This window comes from Corvus hawaiiensis, chromosome 26 (genome assembly GCF_020740725.1).
Source record: "Corvus hawaiiensis isolate bCorHaw1 chromosome 26, bCorHaw1.pri.cur, whole genome shotgun sequence".
In the NCBI taxonomy this organism is placed as follows: Eukaryota; Metazoa; Chordata; class Aves; order Passeriformes; family Corvidae; genus Corvus; species Corvus hawaiiensis.
The window spans coordinates 5,551,877-5,570,670 of record NC_063238.1 but is presented as its reverse complement, the minus strand read 5'-3'; the positions used below and the strand labels follow the sequence as shown (position 1 = coordinate 5,570,670).

Here is an 18,794-nt window from a genome sequence, read left to right as displayed (position 1 = left end):
CTCACCCTCCCTGGGGAGACAGTAGGTGGTGCAGCCTTCCCGTGTGACACGGAGCTCAGCCCTTCTCTGCTGTGACTCCTCTTGCCAGGTCGTTAGGAGTTTCGGGTTGGTCTGTGATCAGTTATCACTCTGACAACTATTTAACAAGGCTGTCGCACTTCAGCCGCTGCTTTTCTCATGTTTTGAACTGTTTCTGTTAAATAAAGGGTTATCTGGCTTTAGTAGTTCTGAAGGCCTATAATCCCTGCAAGGTACAATTTCTAAAATATTTTTCTACTCCCACATAAACTATTCCAGCTATTAAAAAATATTTTGGTGTAGTTATATGAGACACTGAGTGTTGATGCCTTGAATAAGAAAGCTGCTATGTACAAATTGCTTTAGGAAAAGCAATTCAAACAGAAGTTAAAAAAATCATCAGAACAGGCTAATACTGGAAAATTTCCATAATACCATTTCAAACTACCTAGTGCTACACCTTGGCAGCCTGTCTAGCAACTTTGGCAACTTTATGTAACATTAACTATAACCTCCTATCTATTCCCTGAGCAACTGTTCTTTCTATGATCCCTCTTACTTCCCAGAGCTCTTTGGCTGGCTACAGGAAATGGTTTGAAAGACAAAGTTACATTATCTTGAGGTTTTTGGTTTTGGTTTTTTTTTTTTTTTTTTAGTCTTAAAATAAAATGAAGCTTGTAGTGAAGTACTGGCCAGTAGTGAACTGTTAATGTTCAGCTGCTAAAGGACAGTGCAGCTATTACATTAAAGGCTTGTGAGAAGCTGTTTTCAAGGACAGCTGAGGGCTGGTTCTTTTCTTCATGCCCTCCAGGACAATAAGAAACCACAAGAAGGATGTAAGAATGGTTGGTTTGGTCCTTTTCAGTTTCGACTGGATGTAAGGAAAGCAGAATCCATTAATCTTGGTAGTGGTGATAATCAGAGATTCCCCTGTTCCACATGAAGCTACCACTGGATAGAACATCAGCTGTTTGTTCTATCTCAAATTACTACCATACAACTTGCTTCAGATTAAGTGTTTATTAAAATTAAAAATCACCATACAATAGAAACTATTTACATATTTAACTGATAGTCTGTTTAAACTGCACAGTTTGACTGAAGGAAGCCACTAGAAAAGAAAAGCCATGAATACTTCTGCTGCTGAACTTCAACTGCAGGCACACTGAAGCTTTATCAGAAAGGTTTTAAGCTTCTGCAAAGTACCATTTGCCTAAATAATTGGGCTGAAGGATGGCAAAGGTGTGTACTGGGTTTCAGTTGTAAGAACCAGTGTCACTTTGAAAAAGAAGTAATCTGTGCTGTGGTTACATTGCAACTGCATGAGCTCATCTGTTTGGGTAAGTAATTTGATAGAACAACTCAATGTAAAGAGATTAGCAAATTGCTTTCACTTTAAGAATTAGATTTGTAATACCGAGCAACAAACTACAGTATCAATGCAATGTAACTTGATATCCTATTGCATGTTTCCACAAATTGTTTTTGATAGTGCTAGAGCTAGTTTTAGCTTTAAAACAGATTTGAGGTTAGTTGATTAAAGCAGCAAAAATATAAGGAATATTCTTGAATAACCACAGAGGATTAAAAATGAAGACTAAAATATTTTCACTGGTAACAGTTTCAGCAACTGCAATGAAAGTATTAACTTCCTTCAAAATCCTGTGCTTTTCCATGGACTTCAGATGATGACTTTGGCCTTGTGGGAAGCTGAAGGTTGAACACAGTGAGGTGTGCTGCTACGTCTGCAGCCATGTGTGTTCATCTTGCACTTCTGCATGTCTGATGGTTTCGCAATGCTTTGAAAATGATTTTAAATTTAGGGTTTTACAGCAGTAAACCAGAACTTTTTTCAGTGTAAAGAATTACATACATAACTCTTCCTCAAAGGAAACCTTGACACTGTTTTGAAAGTCTTACAAGAGCTGACAGTATGCCTGATACTAATGTGAAACAACAAGGATATAAAAATAATTTTTGCTGTATGCTGTATTTAAAAAATGATTTAAGAACGTCACCATGTCTTAAATCTATTAGTTCTCCTTTGTGACTTTTTCTTTTGAAAACAGCTGTTCAGGCATCCTCTCAACTGTTTTATCAAGGTCTCCTTGTAACATATTGCATGACTAAGATCCTAAGGCGGCCTTGTCAAGCTGTACCAGGGCATGATTGCTTTCTTTCCTTTTCCTTCCCCACCCCAAAAAGCCTGTTTGCTTTGGGGTGTTTCTACAGATGCAAAACACAAAGCCTTTAAGGAGAACTTGAAGCTTTAGAGGAATTATTTTAACCAAATAAAAACATTATTATTTCTCTGCAGCATTATTCTTTCCTTCAGCATTTCAGCTTCCACACTCAGTTAAGACATCTGAATTCATGAAGTAACTGGTTTGAGCAGTCTGTCCTAAAGATAGTCTGTACCAATGCTCAAGGGCAGTAGAAAAAGTGTTCTTTGTTCTATGGCTGTTGTTGATACTGCCCTTCTGTTGCTGTGTAGAAGTCATCAAGCACACTCTGTAGATAATCAAATGTTGGCCTCTCTTCTGCTTTGTCTTTCCAGCATGTTTTCATGATATCATAAAGCTCAGCCGGGCAGGTTTCCATGCGTGGCATTCGGTACCCACGCTGAAGAGCAACCATCACATCTGAATTGCTCATACCTTCAACAAAAAAAAAAAAGATTTGATGAAATTATCTCCATTCCTAGAGAAGTTATTTTTTCTTGGTTTTTTTACTTCACTCTAAAGATACTCACCCACTACTACATGACCCTTGCTACTTGTTAAAGGTAGCTCCTAGCATGAGTTCAAGAAACAAGGTTGAGGTGTGGACCAGCAATGAGGGGCTTGCTCTGAAAATCCTGGTGGGAACATTTCCATTTCTGCAGTTGAGCATCACAACCTCTTTAGTTCCAAGTCTAAAAAGACTCTGGGAAAAATCACAATTCTTGTCTCCAGCAACCATCTCTGTTCTGTTCTTCTGACCAACCCTGCCCCCATTTATTCTGCTTCCTGTGGTGTTTGGATTCCCAGCAAAAGCCTGCCCTGGCACCAGCCTTTGCCTCTAGCTGCAGAAGTTCTGCTCTGCTTGCTGGAGCCCCATCCACCCTGAGATGGAGAGCAGCATCCCTGTTTGATCACATTGCCAGTCACCCCACCCAAAAATTTCAGGTTTTCTTCTACATCAGCTTTTGTGTAAGTGCTGCTGATTGCAAAATACTGGACAGTCACTCATGAAATCATTAATTGTAATAGGCAATTTCCCCTCTTGTCCTATTCCTGTTATGCAAAACCATCTTGCCAGCTGTGCTGAGCTTTCCTTTTTTTCCCTGCTATGGTTTTCTTTCAGAGGATAAGACCTGTAAGTACCAGCAGTGCATCTTGCATGTCACATGCCAGCTCGTGTCACATGAGAGAGTCTTGCTCTGGACTCCATCCTCTTCCCCCCTTTTTTATTTCCTGTCACCCCTCCCCTCTTTATCAAACCCTTGAGAAACTGGTTCACAGAATAATTTCAACACCTACTCTCAGAAGGTCAGCTACACTAGGGCCAGCTTTTGCTATTTCAGGCTCATCATTTCCTACCCAGAAACCTGCCTTTGGGCTTGTCCCTTCCCCTGCAAATCTAATCAACCTGGTTGCATTACCTTCTCTGGACACAGACTCTTTTCTGTACTCAGTGGCTGCTGTTTGTTCTGATGGCTGGGCATGCAGGAAGCACCTGTGCTTCAGTCCAGAGCCTTGCATTCCCCAGAGAAGGCCTTCCCTTTCGAAAGGGTATCCCAGGCCCCACAGCCACTGGCCGCTCCTCAGGCTAAATGCTCCACGTGGTGCAGTTCTGCCCAAGATTACAGCTCCTCATGGCTTTCTCAGGCCATGCAGCCTCTGGTCAGGTCCATGCAGGACAGTCTCCTGCACACACCAGCCCCCCAGAGGTGGAGGGAGAGCAGCTCTGCTTGGCTGAGAGCAGGCAGGATGGGTCCTGCTCTGAGCAAGGTCAGCAGTGGAGATGCAGATGTGGTGCTCCCCTGAGCCCTTGGTGACTGTGCAGCTGTCGCTGCAGACTGTGCAGACCTCTGTATGTAGTATCTGACTGCTATGGCTGTGATTTAAGCCACTTGGCAGGTAAGGACACATTTGAATTACAACCAAATGACAACTTTATCCAGTATAACTACTTGGATTATTCAAGATGACCATAGTTCATATAGTTGACTTCAGCTCAAGCCTGTTGGCTTTAAGCTTTTCCAAAAATACCCTCAGCCATGTAATCTGAGTCTGGATCAAAGTGCTTACTTTGGGCACATCTTTTGTATTTTCAGTTCCTCTTTGGAAGGAGAAGGGAAGTTTTCCTGAACTAATACTGCGTGTGTGCAGAAAAGAAGTATTTTGAAGTAATGGAAGAGCATGTTGTCACAGAGTAAGGAATTACTGCTATATAGAGACAAATTAAATTCAGGAAGAAAGTCAATAAAGCATTTTATAGAGAACAGTGATCTGACTGCTTGAGCTTAAAGAAATGGATTGTATATAATATATGCAGTAAAACAGTTATTCCTACCATACAAAATATTAGTTAACTGTGCTGCTACATGAAGACTGCTGCTACTGGGCTTTTGTACAGAATGGGGATGATTTTTTGGGTTTAAGTACTTCATAGGATGGTGCTTAGATCTGTGCTCTGCAGGAAAAATTGTTACATTCTGAATGCTAAGGACAAAGCCTGTGTTTCAGCTACCCTGCAGGAAAACTATCTGTTTAATAACCATTTGAGTTCAGAAGCAAAAAATAAAAATACCCTTATCAGTATCCCATAGTAAATAAATCATGTACATACTTCCATGTGTTTGGGGTTTTATTTAAAACAAAAAGGGTTACCCACAATCCAAGCAGTATTCTCAAAATAGCTCCTTGTCTAACTTTACCTTTTAAAAATTATTTCCATTTTTTCTATTTGTAGCTAAAGAATTACCTGTCTTACCATATCTACATCCTAATCAGTAAAAGAAATATATCCCACATACATATTTATTAAAACCCTCTTGAATGCTAAGTTTTGGTACATGTCTGTTAATTTATGCTGCGGTACCCATTAGGTTTCACAAAGATATGTTTCTTTATGTTAGGGCCTGGGTAATGATGTGAAAATGGTGGTATGGAGGAAGAATCCCGCTGTACAGAAAGGGTCACACCTTGTGAAGAACAGCAGACATAACTGGAATGCAAGTATGGATAATGCTAAGTAATCACCCAGAAATTAGGTTTTAACAACCAATTCAACTTATGTGCCCAGAGGATCAGATACTTGTTTCATTTTTCAGAGGTAGTTCCTGAAACTGTAGTTCCACTAATGGCTTTGAGTTTCTCAGGAAGAGAAACAGCTGTTGGAATTTAAGAACAAAGATCACAAAAGCTCCAAGTTTCTTGGCTGGAACTGCTTCCTACCAAGTTGCCTACAGGTATTAGCTACTTGCCAGTTTCAACTCAAACTGGTTTATATGCAGCTATATGCTGAATACTCTGGTTGCTAGAGCTGGTTAATAATTGAAAATAATATTTTGAAGCATTCCCATTAGAACTGAAAAGCCAATTTACTGTTTCTCTCCAGTGGCTACTGGTTACAACCTATCACCAGGTTACTATTGCCATGCTGGGGTAATTTGCCCAAATCTGTCACATCTCTTCATGTAAAGCAGATTGGTCACGCATGTATTTTGCTGTGATTCTGATTCTCAGAATCCACATTCAGTCTAACAGGCTATTTCAATTTATATTTTATTTAAAATAGATACATATCTCCCTTCCATTTTAATGCAAGCAATACCTGCAAACTATTAAAATCTTCCAATATGCAGTCAAGAGCCTTCTGTTTGTAACTGCTGGTCGACGAATGAATCCACAGTGCACGGAGTATTTATGGTGCTCATAAAAATGCTCCCACATTTAAAAAAACATATTGCCCAGACTCCCACCAGAAGAGAGATTTTCCCACAGCAGTGCAGCAGTACCACGTCCGCTGTACAGATTGACTTTGTTCTTAAAATAAAACCATGATACGGTTTATGAAGGTAAAGAGAGAGCAGACTTAGCTGCAGAATTAAGTAGAGGACTGAGTTTTGTATTTTCGTAGTGCTGGTTTCCAGGTGAGCTCGTTGGTTTGCTCAGAGAGGGACAATTTTCTAAGCAGAAATTCTTCAGAAATGATCTTGTGAGCCCAGCTCAGTGCAGGCAACTGTCTGTACACACAGGCAAGTGCTAACAGGGAAAAAAGGTATCTTGACTGTGGGAAGAGCCATGCATTACCTGGCTGCACACAGCTCCCATCTGATCCTTCCTTGGGACATGAGCTGTGTTTGAAAAGGACTTTGAGAGGACCTGCTGTGCTGTCAAGTATTTCATAGCCCTCATCTACAAACTGAGCCAGAGCACCTAGCTGTGCAAGCAGCCCTATCACCTCTTGAAGTTTAACGGGGCTAGTCTTGAGCTTAAGTGTTTTCCTGGCCTAGAACTGTGCCATGAGAATGTCTGTTTGGCTCTGCCTCTTGCATGGGAAGTCACTATGTTCTTCCATAACAGTGGAACAGTTGGCTGCCATCACCTCTTTACCACTGCCTGAGTCGCACAGGTTTTCCTGTTTCCCTGTGCCCAGAGGTGTTCAGCCTACTGTCATTTCAGGGACCCAGGTCTGCCTCTTGACCATCTCTGGAAGTTCAGGATGCAGAATTCCAGCTGCTCAGGAAGTGGTGAAAATGTTTTCACTATTTAAACAGTAAGAGCTGCTGCTCTGGAAGCACTGGGAAAGCTTTGCTTGCATGAAGTATCTGGTCTCCCTTTCCTGTCAAGATCCCAAGGCTCTTCTCAGAAGTTACTCTGCCTATGAGATGTGCAGCACAGGTGAACATGGCTGTACTTTCCTCATTTGCCCACAGGAGAAGGGAATTTATGACAATTTCCCATAACCTCAGTAAGCTTAAATGAATGCAGTCTGTTGTCCAGAATTAATCATCTATGCCTGAGATGTAACAATTTTATGTGCATAAAAAACCCCTTCATACAAGGTGTCTCTGTGTGCTGGAAACATTAATATATATTTTGTTTAACAATGTAAAATGAAACATGAAGCACATGACCATCTCACAGCTACCCAATGCAGCTACATTGATGTACCCACCTCTGTGGCCTTGTACCTGACTGTATGGAGCAACAAATAGTAAATATTCCTAGTGGTACCTCAACACTGTGTTAGGATCTGCTTTCATATTTGTTTAGACTAGCTAGCACTGACAAATTATTACAGCCTATTTGCTTGTGAAAACATACTTTCTTAGTATCTTCACATATTATGTTATTAAAACTCCCAGCAGCTTAAACAGCACTGTCAAAACTTGCAGCATTACATCCTTGCCATGAAACTGTGCTTCTGTCCACAAAGCAGGGATGTCATAAATGCAGGGTCTGCATATCCTGTAGCTGTGGCACCTTTAGAATATATCAAAATGATCCATGGTGCCATTAGTCTGTTTGCTAAAATTAACCCTGGAGAGGCATGTGCCTTACACATACAGTGACCAAGTTTTCAAAGCAGTAAAATTACCTGTAAGACATTTTTCCAATCATTGGTGTCAACACTGTCAGATGCTAGCTCTTTCCCTGAATATTTTCTTTGCTTTTTAGCCCCAAAGCATAAATAGAGAGTAAAAACACAGGCCCATACCTGGATAAGGAATCTTCCCATATGTGACAATTTCATACAGGAGAATCCCAAATGACCACACATCAGATTTAATAGTGAAAGATCCATAGTTAATTGCCTCTGGTGCTGTCCATTTAATAGGGAATTTTGCACCTAAAAAAGAAAGTAGTCTCAAACAGTCACTTTAATCCATTTCACATTCAGCCGTAAGATGCAGAAGCAGTAGCAAAACATACCTTAAAAACTGATATCTTAAATTACTATCTTTCATATCTAACTGATTCCAGAAATTGCCATATAAAAGCAAACTCCTTTCAGTTAAACAAAAACATTCAGGCAGCCTTTGCTGGGAATACTACATTAATTCTTTTGACAATGAGGAGTAATTCAAGCAGAGTGTCTCTAAGCCCATTTTAGCCCGCTCTAACTTTCTGGCACAAAATAGCAGGTGAGCTAGGAAACTTTTCTGATAGCAGAAAACACATCAAAGAAACTTGACATAAAAAATTTATAACCTGAAAAGTTATTTTAATCAATATACAATGTCCAGAGCTAGCTAAACCCCAGAGATACAGGTCTGTATTTCTGAAAACTGCTTAATCAGACCCTTCCCTCTGATCTATGGAATTACTATAACTCAGTGACTGCTGAATAGCTCATCTTCCTTTAATCTCAACTGTACTGCGTTGTTCTCTTTCTTCTTCATAATTTAGTTCTTCCCCTCTTGCCCTACATTGCCACAGTTTCCATCCAGACTCTGTGAAAACCTGAGGTGGTGTCTTTAAAAGGAGAAGGGGAAAACCAGCCAACAAACCACTCTGGAAAGTTACCCTTATGCATGGAAGCATAAATAAAAACTTTTCACTACAGCCAACAGTGCCCTTCTTGAAAGGATCCTTGACAACTTCAGCAAAACACTCATGGCAAACCCCAGACATTCACCTTTCATAGCATGTTTTCCCTCTTGCCAGTCCTGACCCCGTTACCTCCCATCAGTGTGCTGAGCAGGGACATGACCCAGCCTTCCAATGCCTACATTGCTGCTGAACATGCAAATTACTGCTGCAGCTCCTAAAACACCTTCCAAAGGTAGCCAGTTCTGCTAAAGCTTTTCTTGTTACCAGCAACTACACCTGCTAGGATTTCTTCCTTTCCCTAAGTGAAAGGAGGTCCATATGGCACTTAAGGATGTTAAGAGAATATAAGATCACAGTTTCTTGGCCTTTAATTCTGTGAGATGGAAGCTGTGACTGTGCAATTACTTTGTTCAATGTAGAAAATTGTGTGCAGTTAAGTACTCTCGGTTTGTCTTTGTCTTTCAAATTTATTTAAAATAAACTCATCAAAAAGCCTGGGCAGCCCAGAAAGGTTATTGGTTTCCTTTATTTGTTTTAGAAGTTGTTGGCATTGGAATGCTGTCCCTAGGAAGCTGTTAGGGCACTTTCTGTCCTTGGTGACCATATTTTCTGTTAGACACAGCCTCACTGCCTCCCAGAGGCTGAAGCTTTAAAGACAAAGCTAAAGATACTCACCTTCCCTTGCTGTGTATTCATTGTCTTCGATGACTCTCGCTAGTCCAAAATCAGCAATTTTGCACATCAGTAAGTCCGAAACCAGAACATTCGCTGCTCTCAAATCTCGATGGATATAATTTTTTCTTTCTATGTACGCCATCCCTTCTGCAATCTGTAACCAAAAGAACAGCTACTTTGATATGTCAATACCATACAGCTCCATTAGCAGGTCTGACCCCTCTTTCTTCAAAGGTATCAGCAAAGCCACGTTTATTCATTATTGGTGTCTTTGGAGCATTTTTTAGATGGAAGCTAGGAAAGGGAGGATTGCCATGGAAAACCTATGTGCAGATCCAGTCCTGCAAAACTCTGCTTACAGTAGCAGCTCTGAAAGAATTATTTGGGTGAATAACAGCTGGCAGGATTAGATATGTATGAAAGACATTTCCTGAAACAGAATCTTGAATAAAATGTTCTTAAGATTTCTATTAAAATATCCTCTTTCCTAAATTATTAACCAGTTTATTTTCTAAATACTAAGAAAATAGAAGGAATTAATCACTTAGGATATAGGTGTTCTGATGAAGCAGGTACTGATAAAGTGCAGAGAAAGTTAAAAAAACCCAACAGTTTCCTATTTACCCAGAATAGGCCTGGACAATCAGGAAACAATTACTAAGATAGGGGAAACAACTTTATTCTCCTCTACAACAACATGTACCTGTTCATACATGCGGAGTGTTTGGCAACAGCCAGCACTCAGATAGTATCATAAGTAAATATAATCTGCATTTCAGCAGTCCAAATTGATTTCCAAACCAAATTAAAGAGGATTAATATCCTCAAAATATGCACAGGGGATGATTTTTTTTCCACACTGCCTTTTTTTTTTCCTGAAGAAAAACATTTTTGTTTTCAGGAAAAAAAAAAAAAATTGAAAGAGTAGTTTCTAAACTCATAGTAATAAAACTGAAGTGTAGACTGTACTCTGTCCAAAATTTAAGAGGAGCTAAGAAAAAAGAAAAAGAAACCCCATGCTTGGGAGCCATCAGTTTTTATCTTCCTTGCCAGCGTGTTGACGGCATATTCCCAGCCAAGGGCCATGGTTCCACCTGTGCCACAGGTACCTCTCTGGGATGTCTGCAGGTGGGTGACAGACCCCTCTTGGCCACATGATTTGGGGAACAGCCAAGCCCTCAGATTTGCCAGTGGAGGAGCAGTGAGGGCGCTTCACCAGTGCCAGTCCCTGGCACCTTCATCACAGGCTCCTTCCTCTCCACCTCAGGAGCAACAAGTGCACAGATCCCTTCCCAGCACCAGAAGTGCTCCTTTCAGCTGTGCAGTAAAGCAGGCAGGGGCAGCTGGCCAAATTTGAAAAGAACATTAACATCACTTCTGCTTATTCGTTTTTTAAAAGTCCCCAAGGGGTACTGCCAGGGCACACACTGCCACCACTTACAACACAAAACTACACAGTCTTTGTTCCTCTTTTTCAGTTTAAGCAATGGAAAAATAGAGCCACTTGCCCTCCCACTTCCTTCCACTGCAAACTTCTTCTTACAGTCAGATATATTCTTTAGAGAAGTGTGATATTGCCCTTGTACAATGCAGGGGGGTTCTCACACTAAACCAGGAAGAAACCCTGATGAAGAGAATGAGCAACACCTGCATTTCACATTTTCTAGAAATAAATAAAGCATTTAATAATGAAAGAAGTAACTACTAGTGAATAATTGCCACAGAGAGTTTTTTAGGGACTTACTGACACAACAGAAGAGCAGTATTTATTTTAGAGTCTGCTCTGCCTCTCTCTCCTCCCCATGCCATTACTTGGGTTTGGAGAGGAAACAGAGATGAAAGGGAAGGTTTTGCTGTAAGTTTGATGCTGAGTTTGGACTGGTCAGCATGGCAGAGACACCCAAAATGCAGACAGGTCTGGTAATACCACCAGAAATACATCAAACAGCACAAGCACCTTCTTCCCTGCATAGATTTAACATTTGGGTAAACTGCTGGATAGGGAATGAAGAATCACTTCACAAAAGAAACATTTGTGATAGTAATATTTATTTTCCAAGTCCAACCAAGAAAAGCCATTGAAAGACCTTACTTTCTCTTATTTGTGCTAGATTCACTGAAAAACGCAGAAGATTCCAAAGTAGGAAAAAATTAACAGCAAGGAATTTTGAATGGGAAAAGGAGGGGAAACACAGTGACTAAACAACTGAATTCACACATCTGGTCACACTAAACCTTTGCTTATAGGAGAAGAAGAAAGAAAAAAATTGAGATTTTTTGATTGAGGGAATGGGTGCCAGAGCCCACGTGATAACTTCTAATGATTATTGTTGGGTTTTCATTGCCAAATGAAATGTTAATGCTAGAGAAATTCATATGAACAAAAGAAAATTAAAGCCTTTTTCCCCTCTTTTAATGATCATTGGTACCTGTCAAGACTGTTCAGCTACATGCAACTTCTATTCAGGAGCAGGATGGGAAAGCTAATTTGGGCTTCAGGAACAGGTTTTGTGGCCTTTAAAAGAGAATTCTGCCTACACTGCACAAGCATTACTGCCAAGAAGGAGCAGTTCCCCATCACCTTTAATGAACCACTGACACACTTTCAGAAATACCCAAATTAAATCTTTTTAAAAATAACCCAAACAAATCTCTACATACTAGGAATTATGCACCCAGGGTAGGAATGAAAGGAAAGTGCTCCAGGAGAAATCCATCACTCCACAAGCCAACCTCTGTAAAGCTTCAGCTAAAAGTCACGGTGGGTGTGGGACAGTGGCCTCAGAGCTACTCCCAGCTGCCCATGTGGGCTGCTCGGGCCCACAGCTTGGTGGGATGCTCTTGCCAAACAGGTGAAGCAACCCAAAAATCAGACTGGAATGAGTGCAAAACACTTAGGGTAGACACAAGCATCCTGTTGGTGCATTTTAAGCAGAGGAAATAATGGAGCATACCCTGAGTTCCGCGCTGCCTTAAATCTGGTAATTCTCTCACTTCCTAGGGAGAAGCCTCACTACATACCGTCGGCAGCTTTGAAAGGTTTGAAGTGGAGGTGCTATTGATCTGGACAGGGCTGTTTTGGTCTGGGATCAACCTTTCAATAACTGTACCTTTCAATAATGTCCAGATGCATAATAAAATAAAATTTACTTTTTGATCACAGAATTTTCAAAAAGACACTTCATCTTCACGTGACTCTATGAAGAGGGTGTAGACCCTTTGTATCTGGCCACTGGAAACTGTTGCAAAAGACACATATCTTCAAATGATACATCAGTGTAATAACAATTTTCAGTTCACAGCAGTGCTTATCCTAAAGGTGAAGTCAGGAAAGGTTGCAAAATCATATTCCTCTTGCCCCAGTCAAGCAGCTATGTAGTCAAAGCAGACTCACAGGGAAAAAAATTATTATAAAAGTAATGTATATAATTATGCACTGGAACGTTAGAGTGTATCATTAAAAATTCAGAAGCCTGAAAAGGAATATGCAGTGGAAATGTCACAATGCCAAATGAGATTTTAAATTAATTGTAATCTAGGTATGACTTTCTACTATGACTTTAAAAAAGAGGGTAGAGAGGGATTAAAATACTGCATCAAAAATTTCTATTAATTTTATTCTAAGTTTACTATTATTTCAATGGCACTGTAGCCTTAGAAGTCAGAAAGAAGTTTCCAGTCAAGCTGTAGATCACAGAAGAATTAATGAAAGTACCAGCACTGCATGGGGAAGAAGAAAGACTGTTTTTAGGACAAAGCTTTGACCCTTTCGAAAGTTATGAGTTTGTTTAGTAAAAAGAGGTATCATTTTCCTAACCACAGCCACTACGCATGTGTGTCCTACATGGAAGAGAACGGATTTGCATAAGAAGCAGGAAGAGTTTGCACACACAAAAGGTTCATTGAATTCGTGTCACGCACTTCCAGCAGATCTCATCAAACAGGAACAATTATGAATTCAAGAAATGTGAAGCAAAGAAATGGAGGCTCTTCTGGCAAATTGTCTCTGGGGCACAACAGAAACCAACTCGAAAAAACCTGAGTTTTCCAGTTGCTTTAGTGCTGAAGGAGGCAGGCTGGTGCTGACTTCTACAGGAGGTGCCACAGCTCTGCTCTGTACCAAAGCAGATAGTATGTGCTTGAAGATATGTTTGCAAAACTCAGCTTCCCTTAAATCATTCTCATTTCAGAGACTTCTAGCATTCATCTCTAATGGATAAAACTGTCTTTGCCAGGGCATATCTAACACTAGATTCCCCCAGCTCCTACTCACATGCACTGGTTGAAACACAAGAGATTCTTCAGCTCTGTCAGAGGGCAGGTTGCTTTCGAAACTGAGCTGGACCACCTTCCTAGCACTACCTTCTTGCCATCTTCTCCACAAACTTAATTTTATAAATCATGACCATTACTACAGAAAGAGACCCATCAAAACCCAGAATTCACAGCTCTAAGTTAAAGTAGGCACCAGATGTAAGCCTAACCCAGTAGCAGCTATCTCTGCCAAAAATGGCCATCAGCAGGTGTGTTCACCTAACTAGACAGCAAAGTCAGTATAGCAGAGCAGGAATGTATTTGATCACTTGCTTGAAAAACCCTTACTTTTTAAAAGTTGTTTATTTCACCTAGAGGAGCAGTCCTCATTTTGCAAAGTCAGAATGTTTCACCTCTAGCAAACACATATTTTTTGCAAGACTCTTCAAGGCAAAGGCGTAATGAGCTCAGTGAGTGGGGCACTAACCAAGAGCCTGGCAATGCAAACAACAACCCACAGTGCTCTTCACTTGGAAAATCAGCTTCAGCTGGGGGTTTCCTATACAAGTACCTGAACCATATTCTTTAGCCAGCTAATAGTCACAGAGACCACATCCTCCTCTCCCTTTCTCCCATTCCCAGTCCCTCCTGTGTCATGTAACATCACAGACGTGTGAAGGCAAAAATAGGTGAATGCTCAGCTACCATTTCTTGGATTTTCAGTACTCCTGAGAAGCTGGGATAGCCTGGCAAACTGCCCTGCCAGAATGGTGTAATCAGAGGGTAATGAAGAGCTCAAGCATGTGTCCACCAGAAAAAAAAAAAAAAAAAAGCCTGATCTTTTTTAAGAACTTCACCACAAGCTTCCCTCCATGTTATTTTTAACCTCTTCTGAAACATCTCTCCAAATTTCTTTTGCCTTAGCTCTGCAAAGAGGTTAACATCACTTCTGTAAGAATAAATTAGTGTTCCATTTATACAAACCAGAGTCACACCAAAAATATTACACACATTTTGTGTTCTCCTTTATACACAGCCTACATTCTGGAAAAGTGTGATCCACAGGTTACCTCAGCAAAGATCTGAAAAGATTTTTGTCCATCTTTTGCCCTGAAGACCCATCAATTAACATTCAGACTGTCAGAGAAGACTGGTGGAACATCTGTGTTGGTTAGAGGAAAATCTCTGGTCTGGAACCACACACATGCAGCCTGCAAGTCTATTCCACACAGCCCTGTTATCACACAGTGGAATTAAGGGCTCTTTACAAATGTGCTTAAAAACCCTACAAATTCTTTCCGTAAGAAAAATCCTGGTATCCCTGTTCCAAAGTTTTGTTTGGGTCTCAGCCAGAAATCCTCAGAGAGGCATTCCTGAACATCCCTTTTGCAAGCCAGACTCAGGAATTTCTGTCGATGGTCTACATCTTATGACAAAAGGGACTTCTCCTATCACCTGTGAAGCACAAGGTCCTGGCCTCTGGGGCCAAGTGCAGGAACTGGCTCTGAGAGGTTGCTGTCAGATCAGGGTGACAAATGATGTCCCTTTGAAGTGACCTGACCTTCAAAGCTTTGTGAATGACAATCTCTGGCCCCTGTTATCTTGAAGTGATTTACCCAAGTTGTACACAGAGTTGCTCTCTAGTTCATTAACCTTCTTAAGCCTTAAATTTCTAAAAACACAGTATTAATTTAAAATGAACACAACATCCTTAACTCCAATAACAAGGTCTTCTGTGAAACCACGTGTGCTTTTCTCTCCACATCTCAGGTCTCCTTTCATATCACTGCTCACAGATATTCTTTTCTCTCTTTAATTTTACACACCATTTTCAAAGCTACCTTTTATTTTCTTTTCTGTCCACTATTACTCATCTCTTCAGACTGTGACCTGAGATCCAGCAAGTTTTCCACATCTACAAAGCTTTTATTCCACTAAAAATAAATTCTCAAGGACAAATTACCCAAAGAGTTTGGAAAATTTAGAGAGCCTATAGCCACACTAAACCAACAATTACAGCAAAAATAGCTCTTTCATGGAGTCTACATGAAATAAAAATCTATATTTGATACACTGAACATCTGTATAAGGATATGTGATATATAATATACTATAGAATAGAATAGTTCCAGTTGGAAAGGACCTCCAGTGATCATCTAGTCATCTGCTTGACCACTTCAGGCCACTTTAACCAAAAGGTACAGCATGTATTAAGGGCATTGACCAAATGACTCTTAAAATATGATAGGTTTGGGGCATTGATCCCCCCTCTAGGAAGGCTGTTCCAGTGTTTGACAATTCTCTTGCTAAAGAAGTACTCCTAACATCTAATCTTATAATTATTTGTATAGCAATAATTACATAAAACATTTACATAATACTGTGAATTTTTGGTATAAATCTCTAATGCTTTATTATATCTTTTACTATTTTCCCATCTTTCCTCATGAGTTATAACAAGTCAACATAATAGGGTACAAGAATCTGCAAACTCTTGTGCATAAAAAATCTACCTCAAAACGTTGGTTTGAAATAACCTACCAGAAATGCCATAATTACCTACTACTAACATGAAATACAACCTGCAAAAGCAGAATTATTACTCTACTTTTGTTACATGCCTCTCTGGACACCTAATTCTGATAACTGCCCAAGACAGAACACCGGGCTCTGTGACCTTTGATTCAGGCTTTGACACACAAATTGCTCTGGAGTCTCTCTCTTCAGGTTTCATTTAAGACAGAGATAACTTGTATAGTTTGAAACAAACATCCTGGTTCATAAATCATGTACTAGTACCTGAAACACCATTTCATAACAGTTTACCAAAGAACTTGAAATCAAGAAGAGTACACTGAAGCTAAGAGGAGTTTGACCAGTTAACCTAAGAAGTAAAAAATATGACACATTTATTAACACTGAGGGAATCTGCTAAGTGAAAACTCACAAACTTGTCCTTACACTTTCAACTTGTAGCTGCTTAAATTGAAAGCAGCCTTTTCACAAAAGAAGGCAGCTGGGTGCTGCTGCCATCTAAGCAGGTCACCAGCAGTATCTATGAGTTAAGCCTAACCACATATTCCCTTTGAAACCTCTTTTATCCATTTCCTCCTTTCAAATAACCATATTTAATAAAAATTGATTTGTAAATTACATTTTTTTAATGCAAAAATTCCTTAGGGTAAAATGGCCCAGTACAAGTTTCAGACTCTGAGAGGAATAACCCCCATTAATTCTGAGCATATTTCTTAAACTTTACCTGAGCAGAGAAGTCGATTAGCTTTGGAAGCAACAATTTACTTCCTTCCTCACTCTTCAGAAAATCCAGCAAACTTCCTGTTAAGATAGAGGAAGATTAAGCCAGTGCAGCTTATTACAAAAATAAAGGTCACATTATTTCCCCAGTTTTCTGGATCACAAAACCGATGCAGTGAAGTGTTTTGATGTATTTTCAAGTTGACTACAGTAAGACAGTCTCTTTGCATGATTTAACAACAGGAACACCCAAATCAGAATGTCAGACATTCAAGTTTTGCCATTTTCCAGGCTGTAGAAAACTCCCATCAGACCATCCCTCAGTTCAATGGTGTTGAGTTTGATAAGTAACCTACTCTATGGACCATCAGGAAAGCTGTCAGGAGAATCACCTACATCAATCCTTTCCAAGTGCCTCAACTTTTGTTCATGAAGTTACCAGCAAAATTGCTTGAAAACAGAACAAAACAAGAAAAACTACCACCCAAGATAATCTGAGAAGGAAACTTTGCAGATTTTGTGTAGTAATGCTCTATAAAGTCCTTTTCTAGTAGTGCAGCCATCCTTGCAGGACCGTTCCTCATTCATTTTATTACACACGCCTTTATCAATTCAAGGACCGCAATAAGGCAATTCCTGAGGTTTGTTTAAACTGCCTTGCTATGATACCAGAAACACAAGTTAGGTAGGGAGTCCAAAGGAACCAGAGTTATTCTGGGGGTTATCCTCTAATTCAGAAACAATTGAAAATGCTGCATTTAAGAAAATGTAAAAATGGTTTATCTCACAAATGCAGCAATGGATCATAAAATTAAAGCCTCAGCCCATCTTAAGGATAAGTGCTCCTTCCCTTAATATCTGAATATTCAAAAATATCATTCCTTTCTTTAAAAAGAAAGGGAACTAGTTTAGGAGAACCAGAAGAGTTCACTAAAATACTGCTTGCAGATTGTTGTGGTTTAACCCCAGCCATCAACCAGGCCCCACGCAGCTGCACACCCACTCCCCACCAGTGGGATCAGGGAGGGAATAGGAACGGTAAGAGGCAGAAAACTCATGGGCTGAGATAAAGACAGATTACTAGGAGAAGGAAAAGCAAAAGCTGTGCACACCAGCAAAGCAAAACAAGGAATTAATTCACTGCTTCCCATGGGCAGGCAGGTGTGCAGCCATCTCCAGTAGAGCAGGGCCCCATCATGTGTGATGGTTATTTGGGAAAACAAACACTGTCACTCCAAATGTGCCTCCTTCCTCCTTCTTCCCCCCACTTTACATACTGAACATGATGCCATCTGGTCTGGAATATCCCTTTGGTCAGCTGGGGTCACCTGTCCTGGCTCTGTCTCCTCCCACCCTCCCATGCACCCCCAGCCTCCTCACCAGCGTGGCAGCACGAAAAGCAGAGAAGGCCTTGGCTGCGTGTGAGCCCTGCTCAGCAACAACAAAAACATCTCTGTATTATCATCACTGTGTTCAGCACAAACCCAAAACACACTGGGAAGAAAATTAACTCTACCTCAGCCCAAATCAGCACGCAGATCCAATGTTTTTCTCACCTTTTGCCATGAATTCTGTTATAATATAAATAGGCTCTTCTTTGGTCACTACAGCATAAAGCCTAACAAGCTTATCATGCTGAAGTGTTTTCATGAGGTTGGCTTCCTCCAGGAAGGCTTGCACAGACATTGTTCCAGGCTTCAGAGTCTTCACAGCCACTTTTGTACTGTTATGATAGTAACCTACAAGGAGGGAACATGGTCAGTGCACTTGAAATCACTCTGCACCCCACAGTGTCCCGACTAGCAGGAATTTGTAAAGCAGGTGAGGTTGGATTCCAGGAATAGCTAAGAGCCTGAAAGCAAGTGCCAGATGTAGCACAAATATTTATGCTAGAATTCCATTTTATTTTGCAACTTATACAGCACTGCAGAGAAAAATGATCCATTCCCTATTTTTAGAAATCAGTTATCTAAAAAAAAAATAAAGCAAGCAAATGATCTTACTTCATACCAAGTTTCCTTTCACAAGTAGCCCATAAAATACTTG

The 18,794-nt window shown here is 40.3% G+C and overlaps 1 protein-coding gene across 6 annotated transcripts in view; it reads right to left on the bottom strand.

Moving 5' to 3' along the window:
• Window positions 1-1,023: 1,023 nt before the first annotated feature.
• Window positions 1,024-18,794, bottom strand: part of LYN (LYN proto-oncogene, Src family tyrosine kinase) — a 50,489-nt gene continuing 32,718 nt past the window's right edge. For 4 of the 6 annotated variants that reach the window (XM_048286799.1, XM_048286795.1, XM_048286798.1 and 1 more), the window contains exons 9-13: window positions 18,305-18,487; window positions 16,753-16,829; window positions 9,240-9,393; window positions 7,729-7,860; window positions 1,024-2,675 (exon numbers count right to left, since the gene is read on the bottom strand). In XM_048286799.1, coding sequence (XP_048142756.1) covers window positions 2,473-2,675; window positions 7,729-7,860; window positions 9,240-9,393; window positions 16,753-16,829; window positions 18,305-18,487 — 749 coding nt within the window. In that variant the 3' untranslated portion in view covers window positions 1,024-2,472. Of the gene's footprint in view, window positions 2,676-2,770; window positions 2,897-2,917; window positions 2,944-7,728; window positions 7,861-9,239; window positions 9,394-16,752; window positions 16,830-18,304; window positions 18,488-18,794 lie in introns of those variants that run through there. The other 2 variants (XM_048286800.1, XM_048286801.1) reach the window with 2 other exon arrangements.